Source organism: Marmota marmota, unplaced genomic scaffold (assembly GCF_001458135.2).
Source record: "Marmota marmota marmota unplaced genomic scaffold, marMar, whole genome shotgun sequence".
NCBI classification, from domain to species: domain Eukaryota; kingdom Metazoa; phylum Chordata; class Mammalia; order Rodentia; family Sciuridae; genus Marmota; species Marmota marmota.
In genome coordinates, this window is record NW_026000142.1 from 11,740,343 (window position 1) to 11,752,574 (window position 12,232).

General features: G+C 37.4%; 1 protein-coding gene across 3 annotated transcripts in view; it reads left to right on the forward strand.

Moving 5' to 3' along the window:
• Window positions 1–12,232, forward strand: part of Met (MET proto-oncogene, receptor tyrosine kinase) — a 110,814-nt gene that overhangs the window by 49,806 nt on the left and 48,776 nt on the right. For all 3 annotated transcript variants that reach the window (XR_007341532.1, XM_048786022.1, XM_015488271.2), the window contains exon 3: window positions 5,095–5,286. Coding sequence is in view for 2 of the 3 variants with exons in the window: in XM_048786022.1 (XP_048641979.1) it covers window positions 5,095–5,286 (192 nt within the window). In the remaining variant the exon portion in view is untranslated. The remainder of the gene's footprint in view (window positions 1–5,094; window positions 5,287–12,232) is intronic.

Below are 12,232 nucleotides of genomic sequence, written 5' to 3' on the forward strand. Positions count from 1 at the left end.
GCATGGCTAGGATCTGCCCAGGAGCAACACTGGACAGAGTTCAGCAGGACTTCACAAGTGGTTGGAGTAGGAAATACTAGAGGAAAAAAAAAATGGTGATGAATGAAATTCCAAAGTTATCTGAATGCACACATGGTCATGTTCATTAATCAGAATAAATAACAAAGAGAGCTAGAATTGAAAGCCACAGTGATTGATACATCCCAAAAGGTAAGTGATTGTCTCTCTGCTATTATACAGAAAATAATGATTAATTTCATTCTTAAGTTAAAGGACTGCTATAAAATGATATTTTCATGTTTTGGAGGGGATTTTTGTTTTATTATCCTGGAGATTGAACCCAGGTCCTCCCACATGGTAGGCCAGCCACTCTAGTACTGAGCTATAGCCCCAGTATAAGATGATCTTGAGGGTCTTTTCCATTTTCAAGTTATGTAAATCTCAGAACATTGCCCAGAAAACAATAATAACAAAAGAAGTTCATGAACTTGAGAATCAGAGAGAACTGTATTCAGGCACCTGTTCCAATGTGAACTGTGCATTGTGGCAGAACCCTCAGCTACCCTGGGTGTGTAAAACCTCACAGGGCTGCTGTGAGGTATGAAAATGCCCAGTTCAGTGCCTGGCACATTGTGTGTGCAAGGTAAAGACTGATTTTCTCCCACCCTTCCTTTCTTCCTTCCTTCCTTCAGTCTTCCTCCCTTTGTTAGTATGGGGAGAGTCATTCTAGCTCCCTCCTGCAGCTGGTGTGAACCCTTCTCTGTAGACTGCTGCAGTTCCCAAAGTAGCTACTATCTCAGAGAGCTGCTTCCTGCCAGCTATGCTCACTCATATCCCAAAGTACAACACAAACTGGCTTTGAAGAAAGTACACATAGGTAGGAGATCCCTGACAGCAGGTGAGTAGTTCCTCTTTCAACTGGGCCCCAGGAACTATGTTTAAAGTGCTGACATTAAACAATCGCATCCTCCTTGCACAAGTAAGCAGCCATCGCATCTTCTTGTTGTCTTTAAGGGACAGTGAGTGAGGTTGAGAATCACAATTGCACACTGCTATATGTTTACAATGTGAGAACTTCAACCAAGGCTCCCTGTTAAAGTGCAAGGACAGCATGCAGCTCTCTAAGTCAGTTCCTGCCACCATGACCCCAGTCATTGAGTTGATTGGGATTCTCAGCAGGAAGAGACAAGGACAGCCCCCTCTTCTATAACTAATGCTAGAATGTTACTTTTTTCCTAGATACCAGTGTTCCCACAGGTCCCCTGTAGATCTCTGTTATGAGGAAATGAAAAAGAAAAAGGTCAGGATCCTCTGGCTTATGAAATTTGAATGCCATTTGTACTTGACATCATGTTTGTTTTTTAGCTTCAGTTGCACAGTTTTTCAAGATTAATAAGTTCTGTAGATGCTATTCCAACATTGTGCAATGTCTCCATACTAAGGAATTTTGTTAGTGGGCAATAGAGCACAACTCAATTCTATCAGTTCTTGAAGTGGTACTATTTAGGGACCTCTCTATTTCCTGAAGGAAAACCTTGAAGTGCGCAATATAAATATTGCATTAACTCTAATGCAGAGTTCTACATTTATGCCTTTCATGTGTGGAAACAGGTGTGTAGAGGCCAAAGCCCTGGTTATATTGCTCTCTCTTCATCTAAAAATGGTCAGAAAGTTCCTGCAGGTTTGCAGACACTGAGGGGTTCTTAGAGGTCTTCTCACCTCCATTCCCCTGCTACCCATCAGCAAGGCAACTGCAAAGTAAACTGGGTAGGAGGAGGATCTCTGCTGGCTTTGTAGATGCATTTATTTCTTAGCAAGTGTCATTGAAAACTTACTTATATTAGGCATGGTACAGGGTACAGGGATACAGAGGATAAGACAGTTCCTGTCCTCCCACTGATAGAAAGGAGGACAGGAATCATTTATGATCAAAGAAGAGTCCATCCACAGCAAATTGTTTTTATATCCCAGTGAATTCAACAGCTCAAGTAGCACCTTACCTCCGGTCAAGTTTGAGACTTTAAAGTTCCCAGGATGCCACATAAGAATAAAGAAAGACAATGATCATTAACAAAAGAAGGAACGAAAGAGCCACAGAAGCTGACCGTGAAGAGCAGTGGCCTCTGCAGTGGAGCACTTCCTTATCTTTGAAATTGGTCTCTGTTTCTTTAAGCATCTTCCCTTGGCTCTTTCAACATGGACAATTGGTCACCAATAGAAACTTAATTATCAATTAATCGATTGCTATTGAGTTGCCAGGATTTCATCCCAGTTATCTGCTACTCCTCAGAGTAATCTATAGTATTCTAGTGAAGAAAAGCTTCTAATTAAATAGTGAAATAGCACTCATTAATAGAGCAAAATAAATATCTAAAACCAAAACATTGTACTATTTCCGAGAGACAGTAGGTTTAACATCTCTAAGACTCTATTTGATAATTTATTACCATTTAAAATGAAGAAATAATTGTTGGTACATGAAATAGAGCTTTTTAGGTAGCTTTTAACCATAAAAATCAATAGATGTAGGAACTTTCCATTTCATGTGACAGATGGTTGACCTTAAGGAGTAAGGTCATCATATAGAAGAATAAATTTTTTTTTTTTGGTTCTTAAACTCATTGATTGAAATATGCTATGATATTTTCTGGTTGTTATCAAAAAACATTCATTTTCCTGGATTGGTAGCTACATACAGTGATGTGTAAAAATGAACTTTCTATTTGTTCTAAGGTCCTCCTTTTCCTTAATACATATTCCTCTCATCATCATCTGCCCCAGGTTTACTAATTCCTAGCCATCTCATCAAGATAGTCAGGAGCCTTGTACTCTTTATTTGTCCTTCATAAACTTTTAACTACCCCTATCCCAGAAAAAAAATATGACTTAAATAATACTGGTTCATGTCTCCACACCCATCCCTGTCTACCTATAATTGATTCACTTATTTGTTGATTCATTCAATTGATATTTACTAGCTGCCTATTATATGTGGTGTTTAGTTATTGCCAACAGTACAGTGGTGAAAATACAGTCTCTAACTGCAGAGAACTATCACAGGAGAAGGCTCACATTATCTTACAATTGCATAAGCAAATTGAAATTGCAGCTATAGCTATCTTATAGCTATGCTGTGCTGTCTATGATGCTTAGGCAAAAGGTATTGTGAAAGTCTAATAATAGGAACATTGGACCTTGATATTGGCATCAGGGCAGGCATCCTGAGGAAATGGTGATAAGCTAAGGTCTGAAGGAGGTATAGGAGTTCACAAGGTGAATGGAGGTGGAGGCAGAAATCCAGGCAGAGGAAACAGCCTAAGCTTTTAATGGGAGGACACCTGGAGAAAGGAAGGAAGGACCCCTCCCTGGTGCACAGAGAACACAGACCTAGAGAAGCTGGGTAGTGGCCAGATGATGACACCCACATCCAACATGTCAAAAATGTTTTCTTCTATTCTAAAAGCAATGGGAAAGCATTAAGTGTTTTAGATAGAGAGGCACATGGTTAGATTCACATTCTTATAAGAGTCCTGTTAGAGTGTTGAAAAGAGATCACCTGATGAGAGTGATGGTGGATTTGGTGGGTCTAGTTAGCAACCCACTAGTTGTGGTCCCAGAAAAGGGTGGGTGACCAGGATGAAGATGGTGGTTATGGAGAGAGAAAAACCCAGGGAGGTCCAGGAGATATTTAGAAGTGATGGGAATTGAAGATGGAATGTATATGGGGGGCTAAAAAAAAAAAAACAGTAGGAATCAGGGATGGCACTTGGGTTTCCAACTCGTGTGCCTTGAAGGATATATGTAATATATCACTGGGGTGTGTAATATATAATCAGGAGTGGAGTATTAGTTATTTTGAGACTGAAATCTCTTGAGACTTGAGAGTGGAGACACAAAAGCATGTGTCCATGAATAATAGACATGTGTCTGCATAATAGATATCACAGAAATTGCCAGGACTTACTATGAAAAGTGGAGAAATAGCCCTTTGGAGCCTTGAGAAACGCTGACATTGATAGCCAGGTGCAGATGGTCCAACAAAGGAGAATTACTACAATCTGAGTGCCTGGGGCTGGGACTTGGTGGTGATTCAGTGGTAACTCACGTTCTTAGTATGCACAAGGCCCTGGGTTCAATCTCCAGCACCATTAAATTAAAAAAAAAAAAAAAAAGACTGAAGCAGAAGGAAGGATCTTCTCAGTATATAATTGTCACATACTACTAAACAACATTTTTAAAAAATCCTTCCCCTTGAGGTTGAACCTAAAAGATAGTTACCAGACCGTAGTTTTCTTGGTAAGCTAGTTACTGATACATTTAATGCACAGCTCTTTTGTTTTTTCAACTTTTGCCCAGTGATGACTCACCCAAGATCCTATATGCTGAGTTCTGTTGTAAGAGATTTATATAAATTGGTTCACTTAGTCTTTGCAACAGTTCTGTAAGCTAGGTACTATTTCTGTAATACTGTATGTTTTACATGTGGGGAAAGAAACAGATGATGTGAATTTCTGAACACAGAGAGATTGTAGGTATTACATAAAGCATATAAGCATTTGAGATCAAAATTTGTTGCAAGCACTTGGGTCTGTGTACTGCTACCTACCCATGAATTATCTACTAACCGCCACTGCACACCACCTCTGCACAAAATGCATAGAGGCACACATTTTAAAATGTAATATCACAGTATGATTCTACGATCAATTGTTATTCCATTTGCAATTCATCTCATAGGACTTGCCTGCTAGAAGCATTACCTTTATGGCAAGGGCTGAGACATTTAAAGTTTTGTTTTTCTTTTAATAGCGTCTGCTAAGTTCCTTCTTTACATATGCACATATCCAACCACTGTGCAAACTGTGAAGGTAAGGTTTGCCTCCAGTTTTCAAGTCTGTATATACACAAACCAAGCCTAGTAAAATTGGAGCTATATTGGTCAGTAGAAATATTTATGCCAGTGTGGGGCCATTTTTCTACTTGAACTGTTATCTTTGCCATTCCGTTCCAAGCTATGAAAAGACACACAGAAGTTTCTTACCAGCTTGTTCTCATCTGCACTGTCATTAATTCAATAACCGTATTTTATTCCAGATGCTTCTGAGAAATTCATCGGGTTGTGAAGTGCGCAGTGATGAATATCGAACTGAGTTTACCACACCTTTGCCGCGCATTGACTTATTCATGGGCCAATTCAACCAAGTGCTCTTAACATCTATATCTACCTTCATTAAAGGAAACCTCACCATTGCTAATCTTGGGACGTCAGAGGGTCACTTCATGCAGGTAAGGGCTTTCAGAGGGTCTCTTTTATTTGATACTATGCAATTCGTTTGTTTTGGTTTTTTCAGTAAGGTATTTGCAAATACTGTGAAATGCAATTCACAGCAGAAGCTCAGGACACAGGCTAAAAGCCAAACAAAGAAGTCTGGTCCACTTTTTATGAAGTGTATGGCCTAGTTTTGTTAAGTTTTTGAAGCTTTCACTTTGAACGTGGTTGCTTTAATTTTCATGTCTGGAATGGTTTGGTGGGTTTTTTTTTTTTTCCATTCATAACTTCTATCACATGATTGGAAAGTAAAAATGAAACAATTAAAGCACTTCCAGGAGATGTTTTCCTATTCCAAGGGAAGCAGCGGATCAAAGGAGAGCTATTGTGTGAACCGTGTGTCTCCATGAGAAGAAACATTCACATCATTGAGAAGTGTTGGCAGGAGTTGGGAAGACACACTATCATCAAAATCCCATTGTAATTGAGGCTCTCCTGATTCTGAAAAATGATGGGATCAGACACAAAGAAGTTAAAATACTTTTTTTTTTAAATGCATTTTATTAAATGCTTTTAATGACGAGCAACAGTATTTCCATACAATAAAAGTCTACATTTCAGGCTTGATTGAAGTCACTGTGTTTCCTAGCTACAAGAATCACAGCACTCTCCAGACATTAAAATGCTCTAGTGTTGGATTTATTTTACCACTTTAATAATTATGGCACTTTCAATATGAATTCATGAATGCAGAATGGCAATGACATCTATGGAAATGTTGAAGCTCTACAAACACTAGAAATTTCTTGTGACGGAAGATGCTCACTTCACAATTGTCTGATATAGTTAACATCCTGATCAAACAAATGACTTCTAGTAAGTCAATTGAGGACGATGAGTTCTTCCTAAGACTTGATTATCTGTACATCCAGTGTCTGTGCTCCTTTGTAAAATTTACTTTTAAAAATTACTACAGTCTTTATAACAATCTAGATATTGGTCATTGCCACATTTTAAGGACTATAAATCATGTTTTTCTAGTACTAATGGCATAATGGAATGTTTTCAAAGTCATACAGCATGTAAATAAAACTTTCCTAGCTCAAAACTAACTATATAGAACCTGTGCTCTAAATGTTTCCACACCATCTCCCCTCCTGAGCTTCACATTCCTCCCTCTCCTCCCTCTATCCCATTCCATTGTGTTTATTTAACCACCTCACCCATCTTGGCCATTTAATTCTATCCTTAACTTCTCAAAATCTGAAGGAGGGAAGCCCAGGCCTTCCACATGGACAGACGTGGCCTCTAACACATTTAAATATGGTTGTATCTATTATCCTTGTAACATGGGTATTATTATTTTGTATTTATATGTGTTTTTAGTTTATATTGATGGTAGTTTTAAAAATTCCAAAGAATTTGAAGATGCAGGATAAAACCTAGCATCTGTTGAATTCCTTATGTGTTCATAATTTTCCTTTGTCTCCCTTTATCTTAATTTCTGTTTTTCTTTTCTTTTTTCTAAATTGTTCATTATCTCACCAATCCAGGTTCATATTAATAAGCTTTCTGTAACCATTTTAGGTCTTTTTTTAACATCAAAAGCATCATGATCTGTTTCCAGATGCTAAACTTCTAATAAAATCCCATTTTAAATAGGTTGCTTTAATGACAGAGTCCACACAATCCAAGGAATGTGTCTTGTGTCCGTCTCATTATAACAGAAATGCTATGACAAATGATTTCTTCTTATATAAAAGAAACTTCTTATGCCATTAACTGCATCCCATACAGAAGGTGGAAATAATAGATTTTTATTTTATGAAAAGTACTGAAGTCACTGATTTTTTTGTAAACAAGTGACTTTTAATCATCAACTGCGTGTGGAGACCTCACCTACTTTTCTTTACTAGGCAAATGAGGGATGAAAAGGAAACAGTGACACAGAACCTGCCCTTAAAAAAACTCAAGTTTTAGTAAAAGAGATAAAAAACATTTTCTGGTAACAATAGTATTCACAGACAAAGGGCTGTTGGTACCCACAGAAGATTTATTTTTCTGACACTTGAAATTTTATATAAATAAACTGAAAGCACTTGAAGAATCATTCAACATTACTGAAATGCAGTTTGTTTACAGCAAATAATAGTGGGGGGATGGGTTAAGGGTGGGAGTTGGGTTAAGGAGGAAGATCAGTGACCTTCCTTCCAGCCTGATCTTTCAGAGCAGTGACTGCCCACCAAGTTCTGTAAATGTTTTGACTGGGCTAAGGGCTAAACCTGTGGCCCGCCTAAGTTCTACAAGTCAACTTTTAATAAATACTATGGAGTTTCTGTTACAAAATAGAATGAACATTTTCTCTCCCTCTCTGAAGACAGCTGCCACACATGAAAAGGAACAGAAAAATGATTTTACTTCCTTCCTACCCTGAAACCTAATGGCAAAGTTGCTTTGCAATTTTTTTTTCTTCCAAGAGTTTGCAGCTGTTTCTGCCCTTCCTATTGTGCTTGTGTTCAGCTCAGGCTGGGAACACAAGCTACAGCCCCAGCTGTTGGGTGCAAAGTGAATCAGGTATTTCACAGTGGTTATTTGATTAGAAAGAATTATATTGTTTAGCTAACAATAGTATATGCATGGCAGAGAAGATGTTTCTGACATGTTCCTGACATTTCATCATGTGTAACTTAAATAGGTACAGTTACGTCTAAATATACTGTTGTCTACATGTGGAGTCTCTATATCTGTTGAGCCATGTCAGTATAAATTTCAAAAACAGTTTTTATTTATATGATCACTCTCTTGGGATGCCTTGACGTAAAATAATATGATAAGCAATGTTTGAGATGGTCTAAGTAAACAATGAGAATAGGCCTTACAAATTGGGAGGAGGGAGTACAGAAAAGAATAAGACTGAGCAACTTTAGCAAATATACATGGCTACGTGGGAGAGGGAAGCAGGATTCTCATGAAGATCACAGGACTAATCATAGGGATTGCCCACGTCTCCCCTTCTGAGCTCCTCGTCTAATCTACATCCAAAACAATGCTTGCTTGATTTTTTTTTAACAGCACTTGTATAAGGCCTTTAATCTCTAAATGCAGAGCATTGCTATTAAAATATTTGTGTGTGACTGTCAGACCAGGGAGAGTGAGTGGATCAGAGGGAATGGGAGTAGAAAGGCCCTTCCAAGGCTTGTTTCAAATTCAGCTCTACAAACATTCATGGGGCACTGCAGGCTGCTAACTGTGCCCGCTGCCTGGCACCGTTACGTCTGCCATTAGGCTCTTTGGTACCATCCTCCTTTTCCCCTCTCCCGAATTCTGTTACTGTTGTTGCTGTTACTACTCATCATCCTCTTTTTCTTCTGCTCTTAACTGGGCTAGTTGGGTTTCAAGCAAGAAACTTCAAGAGGTAAGGATGGCTCAAAAAGACACCCTTTGGTCCTGATCATCTATTATTCCATTACTTAAATAATTATGCTAGTAATCAGTGAACTTGCAAATAATTACTCACTTCCAGGAAGCAGAATCAATTAATCTATTGGCCTCTTTACATTCCTTTAGTTTCTGGGCCACCATCATACTGTGTCAGTTCTTTGCATTGGAAGCCTGTGCCAGTTATTACATTTGAAATGACTGCTATTTCAGAATTTGTAGACACAGATCATCAATTCAGCAATGTTATGAACATCAGGCAGAGACACAGCTGAATGAAGCTTACACTCAAACACCATTTCTCTATAAGGATTGTTAATTTACCCATCTCTTTTACAAAATGCTCAGATAAAAATATCATCTGCCTTTTTTTAAATTTGTACATCATTGACTTAATTATATCCCTAAGGAACATTATTAGTATTGGGCTATTTCTCATTATGCTCATGAATTCTAAAATTTCTTTTGTGCAAAAAAAGAGCTCATACATAATAATTTCAGGATTATGTCCATAAATAAAAATTAAGTCCAGTTCATGTATAGTCTCCTCAAATGAATTAATGTATGCTCTTGAAGGACATGTATGTTATACTCTATCACACACATAGAAGTTTAAAACATCACAAATATTTGCAACCTTAGGAAAATGCAAGGCTTTTGTTTGTTTTGGTTTGAGGTGGCAAGGAGTAACTGGAATTTCTTGCATAGTTATCTTTCGGATAGAACAGAGACATTGTAAGACATGAAATATGTTTATCAGTTGTTTTTGAACTTTAGTCAGTTCAAAATTCAGAGGTAGATATACTCTGGATAATAGCTAATCCTACAATCAACACATATGGGATGTTGACTTGAAATTATTCATTATTTTTGAATTTTTACAAACTCCCTAACTTATTTGGTTTTTTAACAAAGTCAATCCAATACTGACTCATTTTGACTCACTTTTGACTCATTTCAAAAAATTGAAGCAGATACACATCAGTATTGTAATAGTGAGGAAAATTGCTTTGCCCATTGGATATACTAGTCTATTTACCAAAAGGAGCAAAGAATGGGGTAAAAGTTCATTTAATTCAATTTTTACCACCTGGTGGTACTTTCTCTTACCATTTTTAGTTCTCTATTTTCAATACCAGTTTGCAATTTCTACTTCTTATTTTTCATTTTTTTTCCTGTTTCACAAAACTAGATACGAGCCTTGATTGAAACAAATTGCTCTAAGCCTCATGTTCTGATTTCTTTCTAAATAAAAACCAATCCTTATCATATACCAAAGAAAATAGTAAACTTTAAACAGACAAGAAGCATGAGGCATTGCAAGCCATACCTAGAAAAAAACCTTCAACTCCTGAAGGTTTTCTAAACTCTGAAACATTTCTAAACCCATGCCTTTATTAAGGCCTCTATGGGCTTCTGATTTCAATCTGTTGTGTCTGAAGGCAATAGATACACCTTAAGGACCTACTCTGTGCCAGAGTCTTGTCTATACTGGCAGCTAGAGGGAAGCAGACACTTCCTGAATCTACTGGGTCATGTGACCCCATGGTGTCTGCATCTTCACTCACATTTTATTCTCTTTGAAACTCAAATTCTGATCATTTTCATCACCTTTCATGAAGAATGAAGTTTTGCTTATTCCTTAACACATATCCTCTCTTCTTTTTAACTTTTCATTCAGAAATCAATCTAGATGGTATAAAAGCTCCTTTTCAGTTTTATTTACCTTGAAATGGAACTGTCTGTTTTTATTTCTTATATAAGAAAGATTTACTTAATTCATCAGAAGATTTCTTGAAGTTTCTTGGTCACATTTTAAATCTACATTTCCATATGACTGAACCACATACCATGAGGTCTACCATGTTTTCTTGATCCCACGATGACTATGTGAAGAAGAACTGCATTATGTTTTTTCTAAAAGTCTGCCATCCAGTTCAGATGTATCAAGGACCACTGAGTATGTCAGACCAACATAACTATAAAGTTAAAACATAACTATAAAGTTATATTATCCCAGACCCGTGTCTCCTTCAAAGGATGATGCAGATGAAAATTCCAATAGTTACTTAAGTCTCTCCAAGAATACTAAAAGATACAAAACATGCTTAGACCACAGCAACTCTATAAACCCTCTGTCTGATTGTTCTCTGGAAGTTTTCAGGGGCTCCTCCCTCTCCTTCAGGAGGTCCACGCTCATCCACTCTGTCCCATCCCATCTACCTTGCCACCTGTCCTCCCTCTGCTCTCCATAACAGGGAAAGCCAAAGTACTCGTTCTAGAAAGGAGATTGTGAACCTCCAGAGGTAAACCTTTCTCTTGCTTAACTTAAGGAAACACTTGGCAGAGGTACACAAACCAAAACCACAATAAAGTACCACTTCACACTCTCTAGGACAGCTCTAATCAAGAAAATGGAAAATAACAAGTGTTGTTGAGGGTGTGAAGAAATGAGAAATTGCTTGTGGGGATGTAGTCGGTGCAGTACCTTAAAGGGTCAAGCAAAGCCTTTACCTTAAGGCTCAATAACTCTACTCCTAGATGCATATACCCAAGAGAGATGAAAATACATGTTCACACAAAAAGTTATACATGAATGTTCATAGCAGCACTAGTCACAACAGCCAGAAAGTGGAAACAACCCAAATGTCTATTACATAATGAATAAATTAATATAATGTGGTCCATCCATAGGATGAAATGTTATTTGACAATAAAAAGCAGAATGAATGAACCTTGAAAACATTATGCTAAGTGGAAGATAACAAACAAAAAGGACCACATATTGTAGGATTTCACTTATGTGAAATATCTAGAATAAGAAAATTACATATGATAATAGAAAGTAGGTAAGTGATGTCAGGGTCCAGAGGGTCTGGGGATTGGGAAATGATAGCTAAGGGGTCTAGGATTTCTTTTGGGGGTACTAAAAGTGATCTAGAGTTGGTTGAAGTGATGTTTGAACAAATCTGTGAATACACTAAAAACCATTGAACTGTCTAAAAGAAAGAAAGACAGACTTTTGAGGGAGTAGACAACCACATACAAATATGGTAAATTGTGTTCTTCATTCTTAAAGAAAATTAAACAGAATTTAAGCTGTTTAATTAAAAATAGAACTCTCTGTATATGGTAAGAAGATCTGTCTGGACTTCATGTATTTGTAGAATATCACACAAAATCATTTGGTGCAGGTTTACAAATGTGGAGGGCTAGGCCCAGCAGTTTCATTTATCTGTATTTTTATTTCTTCCCCATGTCCTCTCACAAATAACTTATTGGGAGAGGTTATGTGGGATCAAAACCACAACAATGGAGTAAATTCAGATTCTTTCCTCGCCCTGCCCTCCCCCCAAATATATTAGTCCTGTATGTTCAAGAACATTAAGGAAAAAGATAAATAAATACTAAAGATTAGTCATGGACACAGTAGAATAATTGCCAGTCTTGTATTTCATAGTAATTGTTCTGAGATTGCCAAGTGATTTATCATAATAATTAAATTGATATGCCAAATTCTGTTCT